This window comes from Macrotis lagotis, chromosome 8 (assembly GCF_037893015.1).
Source record: "Macrotis lagotis isolate mMagLag1 chromosome 8, bilby.v1.9.chrom.fasta, whole genome shotgun sequence".
Lineage (NCBI taxonomy): Eukaryota > Metazoa > Chordata > Mammalia > Peramelemorphia > Peramelidae > Macrotis > Macrotis lagotis.
In genome coordinates this window covers 61,236,370-61,253,910 of record NC_133665.1, presented here as the reverse complement: position 1 = coordinate 61,253,910, position 17,541 = coordinate 61,236,370, and the positions used below count along the sequence as shown (strand labels likewise).

Below are 17,541 nucleotides of genomic sequence, written 5' to 3'. Positions count from 1 at the left end.
ACTAGCAGACTCGAAATAAGGCTTGGGTCATCACTTGTCAGGTGTCTTGTAGAGGGCTTTTGTTCAGATTGGAGCTGGTTTAGATGGCCCCAAGTCCCTTCTGACTGAGATTATCATTCAGTTTGCTTGACTTCACATGTATGAGGTCCTCTGCTCCCCAGCATTTTAGTCAGGCAGCATTTTTAGATCATTTGTATTTTATTTTTATTTTTCTCTTATTTAACATCTCTCTCATTTCTGAATGTTGAGTGAGTTGTTAGGAATCCAGTGAAATAAAGTTTTCATGTTGTATAAATGCTATCTTTGATGTACCCCTACTCCTTACTCAAATAGCAAAAATTAAAAAAAGGAAAAATCAGCTCAACAGAACTAATCAGCACATTGACAACGGCTGACTGTATACACAGTATTTCACATTCATAGTTCCCCACCTCTGCAATGACACAAAGGAGATGCATTTTCTCAACTCTTCTATGGGTTCAAGTTTGGTCATTATAACAATACAGCATTCAGTTTCCCTTTTTTTATTCTTTTTATTTCCATTGATGTAATCATTGAGATACATATTGTTTCTCTGGTTGTGCTTACTTCACTTTGCAGATTATTTTTCCCCAGGCTTCCATGAATTCTTCACATTTATCATTTCTTTTCAGCACAGTAATATTCCATTAAATTCGTGTATCACTGTTTAGCCATTTCCTGATCTGTGACCATTTACTTTGTTTCCATTTCTTTGCTATCAAGAAGAAGAAAAAAGTTTCCCTCAATATTTTGGAATATGTCTAGCTGTGGGATCTCTAGGCCAAAATTTACAGATATTTTTGTCAGGTCTCAGCATTATTCCAAATTGTTTCCAGAATGGTTGAACCAATTCAAAACTCCACCCACAGTCTATTAGTGAGCCTGTCTCTCTCTGCAGCTACTTCAACATTGACAATTTCCATCTTTTCTCATCTTTGCCAATTCAGTCAGAGTTTTGTAGAATATAATGCATGCATTTGTGCCCATTTAATTCTCTAGAGAGGAAGTGATGGGAACAAAAGAACCAAGTTCATAAGGATTCAGTCCACCTACATTGTCCTGAAAGCACATAGGAGAGTATCCCATCTAAAGTGGTATCGGATACCATGGCAGTAGCCTTGTACAGGGGCTGGGTCCAGGGACTGGATGGAACATGAGGGGCTGACATTCAGAAAAGCCAATGGGAAGAATGATTTCTCTAGACTGTATGAGGTTAACATATCTGCATCTATATAGAAGAGTGAGATCAAGCAAGCAGTCAGAATCTTGTAGCAAAGAGGTTGTGCCCCGCATTGGTGAAAAACAGAGCTGAAGTAAGAAACCAAAATAGATACAAATGAAGAACAAAGTCTGGTTCACCCTCTGTCTCTCTCTCTTTCTCTCTCTCTCCAAGGACAGGTGGTGCTCCCCCACCCCTGTCTCCACATGTGTGTTTATCCATGCATGCACACACACACACATATACAGAGGCTCATGGATGGTGTACACACATGTCAGCCCTGAAGCAACAGCTCCTGAGAGCTCTCTGGGATGGGAGGTCCGCACAGGTTTCTGAAAGTGGGTCAGGAGGGATTCACATTGTAAACATAGGCACATACTGAGATAAGCGCGTCTCCTGTCAGCTCTCCCTAACCAGGTCTGTGGGACTTGGGCTCAGAGCAGCATTGGATTAGGAGGAGGGTTTTGTGTCTGTTGCCCCAGGGGACATCAGTCTCCTGTGGGGACCTGTCTTCATGTTTATTTCTATGAGTCTGGCTAAGACTCATAGACAAGACAGCCAAATGGTGAAAGGGTTTGTAGAGATGGTCTGTCAGTTTGACTCTCAAGTGCTGAGTGTAGGCAGCAGAGGGCAATGGATTCTGGTACAGAATTTGGGTCGCTTCCTTTACCACTTTACTGGTGTAGCCTTGACCAAGAGACTTCTGCATCAAAATTACTTCTTTGTGTGAGGAGAGATGGAAGTGGTGGATAGTTGGAACATATATACAGGTTTTTTAAATTAGTTTTTTTTTCCAATTACATACAAAGATAGTTTTCAACATTCATTCTTTTACAAACTTTTTGAGAGTTCCACATTTTTCTACCTCCCTCCTTTCCCTCCTCCCTCCCCATGGCAGTGAGCAATCTGATGATTGGTTGTTCATGTACAATTGGGTTTAACATTTCTATAGTGATGATGGTTGTCCTTCATTCTCAGAAAAGATCATGACATCAGGGAGGTGATGCCATGACATGAGTTGGATTTGAGTGAGGGGGTGCTGTGCTGTCACCAGTCTCACTTTGACTAATCTGTAAACATGTTAAACATAAATGTATATGTACAATTTGACACTAAAGGGAGGGGAAGGTGGAAGGAAATCATGTAACTTAAAATATGCATTTGCATGTGGATGAATGTTGAAAAAACATTCATAACATGTAATTAAATAATAAAATAAAATATCAATTGGAAAATAAATTAATGAAAATAAAATAGACCTTTCTCTCTACCTGTAAAATAAGGGAATTTAGACTAATTGATCTATAAATTAGCTTTCAGTTCTAGATTTTATGTTCCTTCCATTGTCTCTGAATGAAATTATATTAGAAGAGGAGAGAAAGAAGGGCAGCTAGGTGGTGCAATGGATAGAGCACTGGCCCTGGAGTCAGAAGAACCTAAGTTCAAATCCGACCTCAGACACTTACTAATTACCTTGGGCAAGTCACTTAACCCCACTGCCTTACAAAAAAAAACTAAAAAAAAAAAAGACAAGGAGAGAGAATGTGGCTTACAATGCAATGAGTGTCTTAACAAGTAAGTAGGTCACAATGACGAGAATAAAGTGGTGAGCTCCCCATCTCGGGAAGTGTTCAGGCAGAAGCTGTTTGTAAGGGATATCAAAGCAGTTAGAAATTAGATTTATATCAGTTTCACAAACCTAGGACAAGCATCCCTCAAATTGTGTACTCTGAACCTTGTTGCAATGCACTGTCTCCGAGGAGCTTTGAGAGTCTCAAAATACAAGGCAAAGGAAACAGGATGCAAGGAGGAGGTGGTGGTTTTTAAAGCTTGAATGTCTTAAGAAGCAAAAACCTCTGGTAGTCAAAGTTTTATAGACCCGTTAAAATGTACTTCCTTCCCACGTGTCCTTTCCCTCTCCCCAGTTACAAGGATAGGACTGTTTAGTAATTGCTGCTGTGTCCTTTGTTCTGAGTGGGTGAGTAGGAGGTAGGGAGGGGAAGGGTCCTAGGGAATGACAGTTCTGTATGAAATTTCAAAACTAGGCCAGAATTGAGCCTTGGTTACATGTTATATTAGAATAGTAGATGAGATTTGGAGTCAGAAGAGCTGGGTTCAAATCCTATCTCTGCTGCTATGTATGATCTTGGGTAAATCATTTCCGTCTTTGAGTCTTAGTCTCTTTATCTGTAAAGTAGAAGGCTTGATTTAGCAGAGTGGCTCGAAATGCTGTGATTCCCCTACAAGAACTTGTCTCCAGTCCGGAGAGCTAGATTGGTCTCTGTATGCAGGACAGAGGACTGTTATGGCTTCAGAGCTGGACTCCGAGGGGGAGGAGGGGTGGGGAGGAGGAGGAGGAGGAGGAGGAGGAGGAGGAGGAGGAGGAGGAGGAGGCATGGCTTTTCTGATAGGGTCAGACTATCTGTTCTCAGAGGCCAAACAAAGAGACCCCAGACAAAGAGACCCTGGCGGGTTGTTGTCTGCTCTATGAGGCCCTTTTGTGGAATGGATGGGGGTGGGGTAGGGGGAGGCCATTGAGTGGGAGGCTAGGAGCTTGTACCACACAGCATGGCTCAGAGATCACTTCTGCTCTGGGGGCAGTGGAATGGGGGTCAGGGATCTGAAAGCAATGACTGATTCCCCAGGGGTCTGAGGAACAATGATGATTTATTAGGGACAGAACCCAGCGCACTGTCTATACACACCAATGGCCAGAAACAAGCCTGAAATTCTCAGCCCCATTTCTCTGGGTACCAGACACACTATTATGTCTCTGGTACCACGCCCAGGAGTATTTCACAGGAATTAAAATTATACTAACTTCCCTTTCTATAGTCTTTCACAGTTTATAAAGTGCTTTATAGAAAATTATATGAAGACAGCTGTACAAATATTATCTCCTTTTTACAGATGAGGAAAACTGAGACTCAGAAGGATGAAATCACAAAGTTAGAAACTGACCTGGGACTCAAAACCAAATCATAGCAACAGAGCTGGAAAAGAATTCAAAGGTTATCTAGTCTTATTTCCTGATTTTACAGAAAAATTAAACAAGGTTTAGGAGTTCTATACCATATGGTTTCTCTGAAATTATCCAAGTGTCTGGACTCTACCCAAGAAAAGAACCCTCAAGGAAAGGAGACACCCCCCAGATCATCCTTTATGGATGCCCAGCCAGACATTTGGATATTAGTTCCCTGGTTCAGAATGGCGTCTGAGTTTTCTTTTCACTGATTTATCAATTGATAATGAGAAAGTCCAAGAGGCCAGTAAACATCTAATCTGTGGTCAGCCAATGCCTGCCTCTTCCCTTCAAGGAAGCCTGAGCTCCAAAGAGTGCAGGAGTCAACTGGAACCAGCACAAGCCCAATGTTAAATTTCTAGTGTGAACATTTATATCTCAGAAATGGCAAATACTACAAATTAAGGCTTGATTTAGCATTTTGTTGTATAATATTAAAAATATTAATTAAATTTAAAAATTATTTTTTTCCCAAAGAGCTGGCTGTTAAATATTTGCCAGCATACCCCTGCCTGTAGCCCAGTATAAAGAAATTAAGGGTTTGTCTAGTAGCTGCCTCCTGTGGCAGATCAGCCAACTCATCCTTGAATAAGGGTCTAAATCTCTGCCGAGTGCCCACCTAGTCTCCAAAGGACCAAGGAGTAGCCAGAACATGTGTTCTGTCTGTCTGTCTCTCTCCTCTTTCTTTTCTTCTCTCGCTCTCTCTCTCTCTCTCTGTCTCTCTCCTCTTTCCGTTTCTCTCTGACTCTTTCTGTGTCTCTATCTCTGTGTGTGTCTTCCTGTCTCTCTCTGTCTCTGTCTGTCTCTCTCTTTCTCTTTGCCTGTCTCTGTCTCTTGCTCTCTCTGTCTGTCACTGTGTGTATGTGTTTCTGTCTCTTTCTTTCTTTCTCTGTCTCTGTATGTCTATGTCTCTGGTTATCTCTACCTCTCTCTGTCTCTTTCTGTGTGGGTCTCTGTCTGTCTCTCTTGCTCTCTCTGTCTCTCTCCATTTCTCTCTCTCTCTCTCTCTCTGTTTCTTTCTCTCCGTCTCTCTCCATCTCTCTATCTCTGTCTCTCTGTGTCTCTATCTCTGTGTGTATGTGTCTTTCTGTCTCTCTCTGTCTCTGTCTCTCTTTGCCTGTCTCTGTCTCTTGCTCTCTCTGTCTGTCTCTGTGTGTATGTGTTTCTGGCTATGTCTATGTCTCTGGTTATCTCTACCTCGCTGTGTCTCTCTCTCTGTGTCTCTTGCTCTCTGTCTCTTTCTCTGGATCTCAGGCTTTCTGTTTCTCTTTCTGTCTGTCTCTGTCTCTGTCTGTCTCTGTCTCTGTCTCTGTCTCTGTCTCTCTCTCTCTCTCTCTCTCTCTCTCTCTCTCTCTCTCTCTCTTTCTCAGAAAGATACTTGTTGCCCCCTAGTGGCTTGCTTGTATTAAGGTCCTCGCCCCTGCTTCCCCAGTACAGTGACCAGAGAGTTGTTTCAAGACCCACCAGGACCCCACTTTCATCTCAGGCTCAAATTTGTGATGAGTCTAGGCCCACAGAAGGCAAGCAACCTGGATCAATGACTTGGAACCTGGTCTCTCTATACCCCAGTCTGCCCTTTGGGACTAGTGGTATTGTTGAATTCACATACAGAATTAGGCACACATGGTATCCCCCAAAGTACAAAATCATGCACACAGTGGAATAAATTTCCCTTCAAATATACAAATAGCCCTGAATTGCCACTCATTGTAGTAGTACATATATCCCATCCTATGTTTCCATAGGGAGTAGCTAGGTGGATAGAGCACTGGGTCTGGAATCAAGAAAGACTCCTCTTCCTGAGTCCAAATCTGGCCTCAGACACTATGTGACCCTGGAAAAGTCACTTAACCCTCTTTGCATTAGTTTCCTCATCATAAATGAGCTGAAGAAAGAAGACAGGAGGAGAAGGAAATGGCAAATCACTCCAGTATCTTTGTAAAAAAAAAAACTCCAAATGGGTTCACGAAGAGTCAGATTTGACTGAAAGGACTAAACAGAATATTTCCATATTAACATCAGCAATATTGTCTGCCACTCTTTCCAATACATGTGGTGTAGCTAGGAAAAAAACAAGAATGGGATCATGGACTTTTAGAGCTATGGATTATACATTTAGAGCTAGAAGAAATCTCAGAAGTCATCTAGTTTAACCCCTTCATTTTACAAATGAAGAAACTGAGGTCCAGAGTGACTAATGACTTAAACAAGGTTACACAGGTGGTGTTCAAGGCAGAATTTGAACCTATGTTTTGGGACTCTAGATCCAGTTCTCTTGCTGCTGTGTCTCAGAGCTCCTTGGTAGAACCTCCACTGACCAACAGCTGCACCCTCAACCACCCCCCTCCACCCTCACCATGTGTTCTCTCTCCTCTCCATGCAGAGAGAAGATGAGTGGCGGCTGCCCAGAGCAGGAGCCCCCCCGTGCCCTGGCCTGCTGCAGCAGCAGTGGTGTGCCCCTCCTCACTGAGGATATGCAGGCCCTCACCATCCGCACACTCTCGGGCACAGATGTCAGCAAGCACTATGACCTCATCCGGGAGCTGGGCAAAGGCACCTACGGCAAGGTGGATCTGGTATCCCACAAGAGCACAGGTGGGTTCCAGGATGACCCAAATCCCTAGATGGGGTCCACAGGAGCAATAGGAATAACCTCCACTTGTGTAGATTTTACACACACAGATATATAATCTATATACCTGGACTGACCTGCATATGTGGTCTATATGTGCCAGCACATACACAGGTGTGGGAGGCATACTTTACATATACCCATGGAGGTAGGGGACTGCCTCCAGCAAGGGCATCACCCAGGAAAGATTGGAAGAGTGGGAAACAAGAGGAAGATGAAGGAAAAGGGGTAGGCCATTGGCACCAACAGATATACACATGCACCCACACACACACACGCACACGCACATATACACACCCTCACAGCATTATCTCCCTTACAGGGACTAAGATGGCTCTGAAGTTTGTGAATAAAAGCAAGACAAAATTGAAGAATTTCCTTCGGGAAGTCAGCATCACCAATACGCTCTCCTCCAGCCCTTTCATCATCAAGGTCTTTGATGTGGTGTTTGAGACCGAGGACTGCTACGTCTTTGCACAGGAGTATGCTCCTGGTGGGGACCTTTTCGACATCATCCCACCTCAGGTATCCCCCACATCCTAGCTTGCTGCCTCTTCCCCCTAGAGCCAACACCAGGAGGGACATGTTCTTCTCCCCTCTAAAACACATCAGCCCAACCTGTTCTATCTTCCATATTCTCCACCTCTCCTCCTCAAGGAGGGCCTAGGGCTCTAGGGTCTGGGAACTTGGTGGAAGACTGACCTCTGGGATAAGGGGGAGGATAATGGAAGAATGCTTCATGTCCTCTGCCTCATGGGAGAGCAGATATCTGTAAGACTACTCCCCAGAGTCCCAATCCATAGGCTGACCTAAGGAACCTTGGTCAGTAATAAAAATAAACCTACCTAGGCAGAAGGACTATTTTAGTATGATAGAGTTTAAGTTTCAACAGTCACTGTCAAGTCAACACAATCCCCTGGGGTCCCCTACCAATTCCACTGATCCTGTTCTGCCAGTGTTGGTGGGGGGGGGGGGCAGGGGAGGGAAGAGCAGGTAGAGGAATCAGAGAAGGAGGTAGAATCAAAGACTAAAAAAGTTAGTGCTAGAAGGAGATCTTGGAAATCATCTGGTGCAGTCCTCTCCTTTTCCAAAGGAAGAAACTGAAACTCTAAGGTTACATGACTTGCCCAGGGTCACTCAGGAAGGACATGGCAAAGGTAAGAAGAGGACCCTGGACTCTTGGTTCCAAGTTCCAAGTTTTAACACCATACCTTGTTTGCCTCCAATAGTGGTGATAGTAGCAGCAACCCTTTGCATTTCTTTGCTTTAATTCAAAGCACCTTCATATCCTTTCTATCTCTGCCCCTACATACTCCTGTGAGAGATATTTTTTATCCCCATGTGCAAAAGGGAAATGGAGACCTAGGGGAATTTAAGTGGCTGAAGAGAGGAGAATTTAAGAGGCTGAAGATCAAACGGAGGTGTGGTGGAAGTGGATTAGAGCATGGGTCTCTGAACCCTTCACAGAGAAAACTTGACCCAGAGAAGGGCTCTCAGTTACTAAGTGGGCTGAACTTTAGGTTACATGGTCCCCTTGGTTCAAGGAAATGATTATATATCTCATTGCTTAGCCCAGGATTAATTCAGTTAAGCAAAGAGACTTTGTTGTTCTTTATTGTGGAGTCATTACCGTCGATGACCTCATTTAGGGATTTTTTTTTGGCAGAGATACTGGAGTGGTTCCTTCTCCAGCTCATTTTACAGATGAAGAAATTGAGGCAAACAGGGTTGAATGACTTTCCCAGGATCACACAGCCAGTAAATATCTGAGGCCAGATTTAAACTCAGACAAATGAGTCTTCCTGTCTCCAGGTCTGACATTCTTTCCACTGTGCCACCTAGCTGTCTGTAGGTAAAGAGAATGGATTAATGGGAAGAGCCTGGGGTTTGCAGTAGGGCAACCTCAGTTCAAATCCATTGGCCAAATTCGAGCAAGTCATTTCTTAGCAACTATTTCTTCATCTGTAAAATGGGGAGGCCAGATAAGACCATCCAAGGAGCCTTTCAGTTCAAAAGCTCTTACTGTTTACCAGACTTGGTTCTGAGTGTTGGTACAAATGTAGAAATAATACAAGCCCTGTTCTGAAGGAGGCTAAAAGAAAGGAGATCCACCAGCAAAGGAGAGATCCAGACAGAGTATTGGAAGGGGCAGAGAGAACTTTACTAGAAGGGAGGTTGGAGAAACCTCCATGGTGTTCTCAAGGGACCTGGGGAGAGATGTTTGGGTTGGGATCTTCTGATTCCTTGTGCTCTGCCTCAGGTGGGGCTCCCTGAGGACACAGTGAAGAGATGTGTGCAGCAGCTGGGCCTGGCCTTGGACTACATGCATGGAAGACACCTCGTACACCGAGACGTCAAACCTGAGAACGTGCTGCTCTTTGACCGTGACTGCCGACGGGTGAAGCTAGCCGACTTCGGCATGACCCGAAGGGTGGGCTGCCGCGTGAAGAGGGTCAGCGGCACCATCCCCTATACGGCCCCTGAGGTGTGCCAGGCAGGCAGGGCCGAGGGCTTTGCAGTCGACACTGGTGTCGACGTCTGGGCCTTTGGCGTCCTCATCTTCTGTGTCCTCACGGGCAATTTTCCCTGGGAAGCCGCCTCAGGTACAGATGCCTTCTTTGAGGAGTTTGTGCGGTGGCAGAAGGGGAGGCTACCAGGCCTGCCCTCCCAGTGGCGGCGTTTCACTGAACCGGCCCTGCGGATGTTCCAGAGGCTGCTAGCCCTGGATCCTGAGAGGAGGGGCCCTGCCAAGGAGGTCTTCCGCTTCCTCAAGCACGAGCTCACCTCAGAGCTCCGCCGCCGACCTTCTTGCCGTGCCCGCAAACCTGCTGGTGACCGCCTGCCCACTGGGCCACACCGCCAGGAGGCCCCAGCACCTCTCAAGAGGACGGTGCTGACCGAAAGCAGTGGGACCAGGCCCTCCCCTCCCACCCCTCCTGAATCTGGCCTCACCTCACCAGGGCCGGCCAGCAGGACGGATGGGCGGCAGGACAAGAGCAAAGGGCAGCTGGTCTTGGCCACAGCAATAGAGATTTGCGTCTGAGCTGACCCCCCCTGCCCGACGCCAGTCCCCCCTTCAAGGGCTCCTCTGTGGCACTCCTAGGGAGGGCTCCTCACCCCAGTACTTGCACTCATGAGGCTAGCAAGAACCCCCCCAGACCAGTGGGCAAAGGGGGAATAGGGGTATGGGGGACTCAGGGTGGGGAGAGGCCCTTCCTTTGCCTGCTAAAGGAACCAGGAGTCACTGTTCCCAAAGCAAAAAAGAAACACGGTTAGATAATAGTAATATCGTAGTACTAGCCTGAGTAGCTCTACAAGGATCAGTCAGGACAGAGATGAAAGGATCCCCTGTTCAGATGATGGGGAGCTGGTGGACCCATAGTACCCCCTAGGCTCCAGGCACTTTCCCGCCCTTCTAGAAGACAGTGGGGTTGGGAACAGCAGGGTTGGGATGTAGTAGTTCCACGGGGGCCTTGGGTAATTCATTAACCAAAAATCTGTGTAAGGGGCCAGAAAGGAGATAGGCAGTGCCTGCCCTCTGAGGGGTGATGTAGGACTAAGATAGCGAGAGGCCTAGAACCTAGAGCCCAGGCCATGCATCAAGAAGGACAAACTGTCAGACTAGATCCAAGGTTTGAAGGTAGGATCCTGTAGGTCATAGGATGGCTCTTAGGGACACCATCCCCAGCCTAGCTTAGGAGGCAGGACTGATTCCGATCTACTTTCTCCACTCCTGTTTCCCACTCACCCTCAATTCCTTCTCCCCATCTTACCAATTTCACTGGACTATCTGAAGTCTTTCAGCCTATCCTAGCCACCCTGTCCCATATTTGGCCTTTCTTCTTCCCTCATCTCTTCCCTATCCTCTCCCTCTATTACCCCAGACTCTGCCTCCTTTTTCTTGGGTACCACCCTCTCCTCAGACCCTTAAGTTTGCCTTTCCCTTCTCTTTGTCTTTGGGAAAGAGATAGGGTCAGGTTTTCCATAGAGGTCAGAGAGAGAGAGAGAGAGAGAAGGGGCTGTTGATCCCCAGGTCCTGGTAGAGGCCTCAGGATCAGAGAAAACTCTCACTGATGAAGACAGTAGGGAGATCTAAGGTTCTGGGTCATATAGAATGGGGAAAGGGGAGCAACTACAGTAACTCTACTCCCTCATCCCCAACCCTGCATGCTCCAGAACTGTGAGCAATGCAGCCCCTTGGATAAGCAAGAATACTGGGACCAGGAGGAAAAAAAGGAAGGACACAGGGATGAACTGACCCAGCTACCTGAAAAATGTAGCAAATGTGTAGTGTGTGTATGTGAATGTGTGTGTATGTGCGTATGTGTCTCCCAGACATAGAACATAGAATGTCAGAGGTAGAAGAGATCTTAAGAGTTCATTTAGTTATAGGATCATAGATTTAGAGCTGAAAGGGACCTCTGATTTTACATATGAGAAATAAGACCCAGATGGGGGAAGCCCAAAGTTAAACAACAAGTCAGTGTCAGAGTTTAAACTAAATAAAACCTATTCTTCCTCAGGATGGGTTAACAGGTCCCCTAATACAAGGGAGGCTTGTCACACATGACAGACCCATGACCCACTTTGTCATGTCTGTCCTTTCATTTCTAGAAAGGCCACCTCTCCCATCTGCATGGAACAATCAGCAGTGGGGATATGACCAGAATTCAGGAGTTAAGTATTGAGCAAGTTAGGACCCCTTGCATTGAGGGATCAGGAGAGAGTGCCTCAATGTAAGGAAAGGAGAGAGAGGACAAGGTGAGGGGTATGTCTAGTCCAAATTCATCTAAATTCTTATGCCTGGGTCATTAGGTCTTCCTTCTGACTCTCCTTTGAGTTAGAGCAAGAAGGGAATCTTTTACATTGTAATGGGGGAGGAAATAGCTATCTTCCTCTTCCTGCTCCCCCAACCTAAATAAGTATATGGAGTACTCTTAGAAATACTTAGAAGATATTAATAAAGAATGGTCTTCTTAGGAGACCCAAGAAGCAATTGATCCCCTGCCTCGGCCAAAGGCCTGTCTTCCTAAGTCAGGTGGCTGAGAACAGAAAACATAAGAACTTTCTTATCCTGGGCTGGGATGAAGCATTCCTTGGAAGCCTGATCAGGTCGGGGTGAATGGGGGGGAGGGTGACCAGGAAGATGAGAGTCAGATATTTTACAGAAGTACAGTGTGGGGATGTTGCTTTACAAATAGAGTGTGACTCTAGCCAACTGTCTAGGGGGGGAAATCTCCTATACTGCTCCAAGGAAATCCAGGATTTTGTGTGGATTTTGTTGCAAGGACCACACCACTCTGCAATGGAGCAAAGGCCTTGACCCTCTCAGAATTAAAGAAGGACAGAGCTAGAAGAGACCTCTAGTTAAATGCTTTCATTTTGCAGAAGAAACTGAAATCTAGAGAAGGGTAGTTGTCTGCCTGAGATCTATATCCAGTTAGTTCCAAAGCCAGGATTCAGATCCAGCCTTCTGGCTTCTAATCCTGTACTCTCCCCCAAAATAGTTACCAACAGTGGGGTGGAAGGGTTCTAGGCTTGAGGAAGGACCCAGGGCAGAAGTAGCCCTGATGGAGGATTCCTCAACCCTTTCCCTTACTTGCAGGAAGTTTGGGCCAGAAATTGTTCAGTAACTTTGGTTGAGGTCTAGCTTACCAAGCCTAGGTCAGGCAGGGTCCTACTTAAATTTACTGGGAGGCTCTGGGGTAAGGGAAGGAGCTGTGGAAGGGACAATGGGGATAAATGTGAGGGGGGTGAATGAAGGTATGAATCCCCCTGCCTCACCCAAGAGTGAGTCTCTTCAACTTTCCTCTGATTGGTCACACCAGTCTCCACCAAAGCCCTCAGGGAACCAGACAAGGATCTCTTGGTGAGGGCCTGATGGTGCAATGGAAATACACTAGGAGTAGGCAATCTAAGGGAAAGACCAAGGAAATGAGAGTGGGGGGCCTATCCCCACCAAGAGCCCTTCTTTCCCAAGCTCCCCACCACCCCTGGCTCTTCAGGGGACTCTCAGCAATAACCTCATATCTGGTGGGGCCAGGGAACCTAGGGGCACCAGACCCAAATGGCTCCCCATCATCCAGCCCTTCCCCTCCCAGCCAAGGTCCCCAATTTCTCCTCACCCCACCACAGCCTCCACTGCAGAGGCACCAGGGACCCAAATGACCAGGTCAACACCTCACCCTCAGGGTTGGGGGTCCCTCATCCCATCAACCCAGAAAAGGGAGGCACTGGCAGCCCCCATTCTTTCCATCAGGGCCTGAGCCCCTCTGTATCTAGCACTCAGGTGAGGGGATGGGGGGGTAGGATTTGGGGAGAAGCCCCCAGTCTGTCTGCCCTCACCCAACTTCCTTGAGTGGGACGGGCCCCTAGGTGGCTCCTGGGAGTGGAGTGCCACACACACCCATCCTACAACAAGCAACAACCCCCAATCCCCTCCCAGCAGATCACACACAAGGGCTATTGACTCCTCACCCCAGACCTAGGCACAGTTTACAACCAAGCTGACCCTGTATGGGCCTCAGCCTCTTTCCATTCTCTTCAAAGAGGGACAAAGGATCTTGGACACTTTCAGGGCAGAGTCTTTGCTCAGGCTTAAAGTGAAAGAGGGGAAGGGAAGGGGAGGACAGAAAAGGGCAACATACCCAGCCCAGCCAAGATTCCAAAAGTGTCCCCTTGAGGGGCTTACCCTTCTCCAGCAGGCATTGGTGCCCTCTGGAGATGTGCTAGGGAAGTAGCAAATGACCCTCTCCTTCCCTAGACCCATCTCAGTGGAGATCCCTGCTTCCCATCCCCTTCCCTTGGGCAGTCAGCCTCACTTATCCCGGCAGGGCAAGCCCCTGGCCTGTAGCCAGGCCAAAAACAATTGCAGAGGCCCTGAGACCACTGGTGCCCAATCCTGAACTCTTCATCTTTGACTCCTCCTTTTGCCTTAGGCCTCCTCAAAGTCCTGATCTCTCTCGTGCAATAATGTTGAAGCGAGACACCGCCGTAGACAAACTTCTCAAACTTTTTTTAAAGATCCTGTTGAGGCTTTTCTCTCATTGTAGAATCATAGATTGTTAGAATGGGAAGGGGACCATATGTACCATTCTAGTCCAACCTCCTCATTTTACCAATGAGGATACTAAGGCCAAGAGAGGGGAAGTGATCTCCCCTAGATCACACAGCAAGTATTGTGATAGGGCTAGAACCAGGACCATGATCTTCTGATTCATGGTGAGTTCAAAGCTCTTCACACTGCGCCTCGCTGCCTTCTCTGGCCATCAGGTTGGGCCCCTTTGCCCCATAAGAGAGGTTTTGGTCACAGATGTTTACCTCAGTTTATGTCACTGTCAAAGAAACAAAAATATACATATATAGAAAAAATATCGATAGATGTGAAAACTGCAAAACAGCAACAACAAAAAAATCCCCTAGTGATTCTTCCTGTTGTGAAGGTGCAGTGTGTGTTCCCCAGGCTGAGCAGGAGTATCCATCTATTCTGCCTAGCCTTGCTTCTTGTCTTCAATCTGTCAAACTCTCCCAGACCATGCCCACCTCTTTCTTTGGACTGATCAGGGACTGAAGGGTAAATCAAATCTTCCTCCTAAAATGAAATCTCCCTGTGAACTGGTGCTTCTCAATTTTTCACCCAGTAGTTGTGCACTAGGGTGGAGTAGGATGGTTGGGAGGAAGAACCTTGTGGTTTCCCAGGGGGCCATGTGGCAGGAGCTCCAAGAAGAAAAGGGGCCTAGTGTCAATCCACTGGTGAAACCCTCCTCCTCCTGGCCAGTCCCTATAACCCAAAGCAATTGGGAATCTACGAGCCAAAATAGAAAACAGATCATAGGTGGAATGGATGGGGAAGGTTTTCAGGAAAGGAGGTTGGATACTATGGTCTGCTCCTACTGGCCAGGCCAGGTAGCAGCTCCCAGCCCAATGCTCAGGAATACCTGGGCCTCAGAGTCCTGTTTAGCCCCACCATTACCACCTCCCAAGCTCTGGCCCTTCTCCTGTATATTCTCTAGGCTGGGTAGATTAAATTGGGAGAAGCCCCCCAGTTAATCTCTCCCAGGATACCCAGAGTCCAGCTTGCAGCACCCCTCTAGACCTTCCTCATTTCTATCAACACCCCGAGTTGGTCATCTAATATGTTCAATGGGGAATCTCTGGCTTCCTCCCTGACCCACATGTGGTTGGGTTGTGAATTTGGGGGCAAAAATGTATGTATGCTCTCCCTGCACCAAGCCTGGGATAGGAGACTAGAATTCATCTACAGAGAAACCACCATTACCCTACAGTCCCATTCCTTTCTGAAGACCTCATTGTCCTGTCTTCCTCCACCCCACCCAAGTGTTTGTAAATACTTTGGAATCCTTTGCCCCTATAAGAAGGAGGTTTTTAAATGTGTTATTTACTTCTATATTAATGACAATTGCTATAAAATAAAGGGTTAAAAAAAAGAATGAGTCTCCTGCTGAGTTTCCTAAGGGATGAGGCTGTATTGAGGGCATTGTGAGGCCTTGTGGAGATGGCCTCTGGGGGAAGAAACCAATATTCCCATGATGATAATATATGTACTGCCTTCAGTATGCTAGTATCTACGGGTCAATTGAGGACTTAGAGGTATAACCTCTTAGCAATAATAGCATCCTGGCTCATTCCCCTATTAAAAGTCTCCTCTCTAGGAAACAGGAATTTGGCTCATTTTGAAGGTATTCAATATAGCCCTAGTGCTATTAGCCAAAGCATTCAATGAATACTTTGAAAAGGCCATAAATGAGACATAGACCAGAGTCCAATAGCAAGGAAAAAGCTCACAGCATCAATAGGGAAATCCCAGGAATTTGGGTAGTATTGGAACTTCTTCAAAGAAGAACATGCTGGCGTCTTTATAAAGTCTTAATCTTTCTGGAACCCTATGTCCTCTCCCCTTGCTACACAGCCATCCAAGTCATGACTCCTGTTGATGCCACCTGAGTTCAAAAAGCCTCAGACACTGATCCATGATGAGCTGAGTAACCGATGCCTCTTCCACTGATCCTGAAGTCCTCCCTCAGATGCTCTGAATAGCCAGCTCTTCTCCACTCCAGTCTTTCCCATTTTACTACTTGGCACTACATTTTGAAAAATGGAGGGGCGGCTAGGTGGCGTTGGGGTGGCTAGATGGCGCAGTGGATAAAGCACCAGCCCTGGAGTCAGGAGTACCTGGGTTCAAATCTGGTCTCAGACACTTAATAATTACCTAGCTGTGTGGCCTTGGGCAAGCCACTTAACCCCATTTGCCTTGCATAAAAAAAGAAAAAAAGAAAAATGGAGTCTTCCTATAAATCATGCTTTTTAGGTTGGATTGATGTTTGTCAATAGTTTTTCAATTGTGTCCAACTCTTTGATCTGATTTGGAGTTTTCTTGACAGAGATATTGGAGAGGTTGCCATTTCCTTCATTAGTTCATTTTACAGATAAGAAAACTGAGGGAGGTCTGCTAGGTGGCACAGTGGATAGAGCACCAGCCTTGGAGTCAAGAGTACCTGAGTTCAAATCCCACCTCAGGCACTTAATAATTGCCTGACTGATGACCTTGGGCAAGTCACTTAACTCCATTGCCTTAAATAACAAAAAAAATTTAGAAAGAAAACTGAGGGAAACAGGGTTAAATGACTTGGCCAGGATCATACAGCTAGTGTGTGAAACCAACTTTGAGCTCATGAAAAGGATGCTATCAAGTTCAAATGCACTTGACAGAAATTCCTTCTATGGAGAAAAGTAACTCTCCTAAATAGAGAATTGGGTTTGGGGGGAGGAGCACTGAATCATGGGACTTGGGTAAAAATCCTGTCTCTGACCCTTAATTCCCCAGATAACCATGGGCATTACCTATAGCTTCCTTTGGCCTCAGTTTGTTCATCTGTAAAATGAAAGGGTTGGACTAAATTACATCCCTTTCTAACTGTAGATCTATGATCCAAATGAATAAAAAATATCTATTGCAGCCCTTTTATTTTAGAGATGAAGAAATTGATGGTCAAAGTTTTAAGTGATGTACATACGGTCACACAAATAGTAAGCAGCAGAACCCCCCAACTCTAGCACTCATTCTATTGTGTGTCTTGTTTAATGGATCTTAGAAAGCGTCAAGTTCTATTGCCTCTGTGTAGGAATCCTTTTGCTACTTCAAACCTCTCTGAAGAATAGAATACCAGAGATGGAAGAGACTTGGAAGCCATCTAACCAAAACCCCTGATTTTCAGTGTGTTCAGTCATTTTGCAGTTGTGTCTGATTCTTCATGACCCCATTTGGGGGTTTTCTTGGCAAAGAAAATAAAATGATTTGCCATTTCCTTCTTTTTTTTTTTTTAAGGTTTTTGCAAGGCAAATGGGGTTAAGTGGCTTGCCCAAGGCCACACAGCTAGGTAATTATTAAGTGTCTGAGACTGAATTTGAACCAGGTACTCCTGACTCCAAGGCCGGTGCTTTATCCACTACACCACCTAGCCACCCTTGCCATTTCCTTCTGTAGCTCATCTGACAGATGAGGAAACTGAGGCAAACAGGGCTAAGCAACTTGCTCAGGGTTATATAGCTAATAAGTGTCTAAGGCCAGATTTGAACTCATTAAGATGAGTTTTCCTGATTCCAAGTCCAGTGCTCTAGCTACAAGCC

General features: G+C 46.1%; 1 protein-coding gene across 3 annotated transcripts in view; it reads left to right on the top strand.

Moving 5' to 3' along the window:
- Positions 1–15,335, top strand: part of SBK1 (SH3 domain binding kinase 1) — a 113,952-nt gene extending 98,617 nt beyond the window's left edge. For 2 of the 3 annotated variants that reach the window (XM_074197374.1, XM_074197372.1), the window contains exons 2-4: positions 6,646–6,857; positions 7,217–7,419; positions 9,155–15,335. In XM_074197374.1, coding sequence (XP_074053475.1) covers positions 6,653–6,857; positions 7,217–7,419; positions 9,155–9,937 — 1,191 coding nt within the window. In that variant the 5' untranslated portion in view covers positions 6,646–6,652 and the 3' untranslated portion in view covers positions 9,938–15,335. Of the gene's footprint in view, positions 1–3,842; positions 4,252–6,645; positions 6,858–7,216; positions 7,420–9,154 lie in introns of those variants that run through there. The other variant, XM_074197375.1, reaches the window with a different exon arrangement.
- The last annotated feature ends 2,206 nt before the right edge of the window (positions 15,336–17,541 follow it).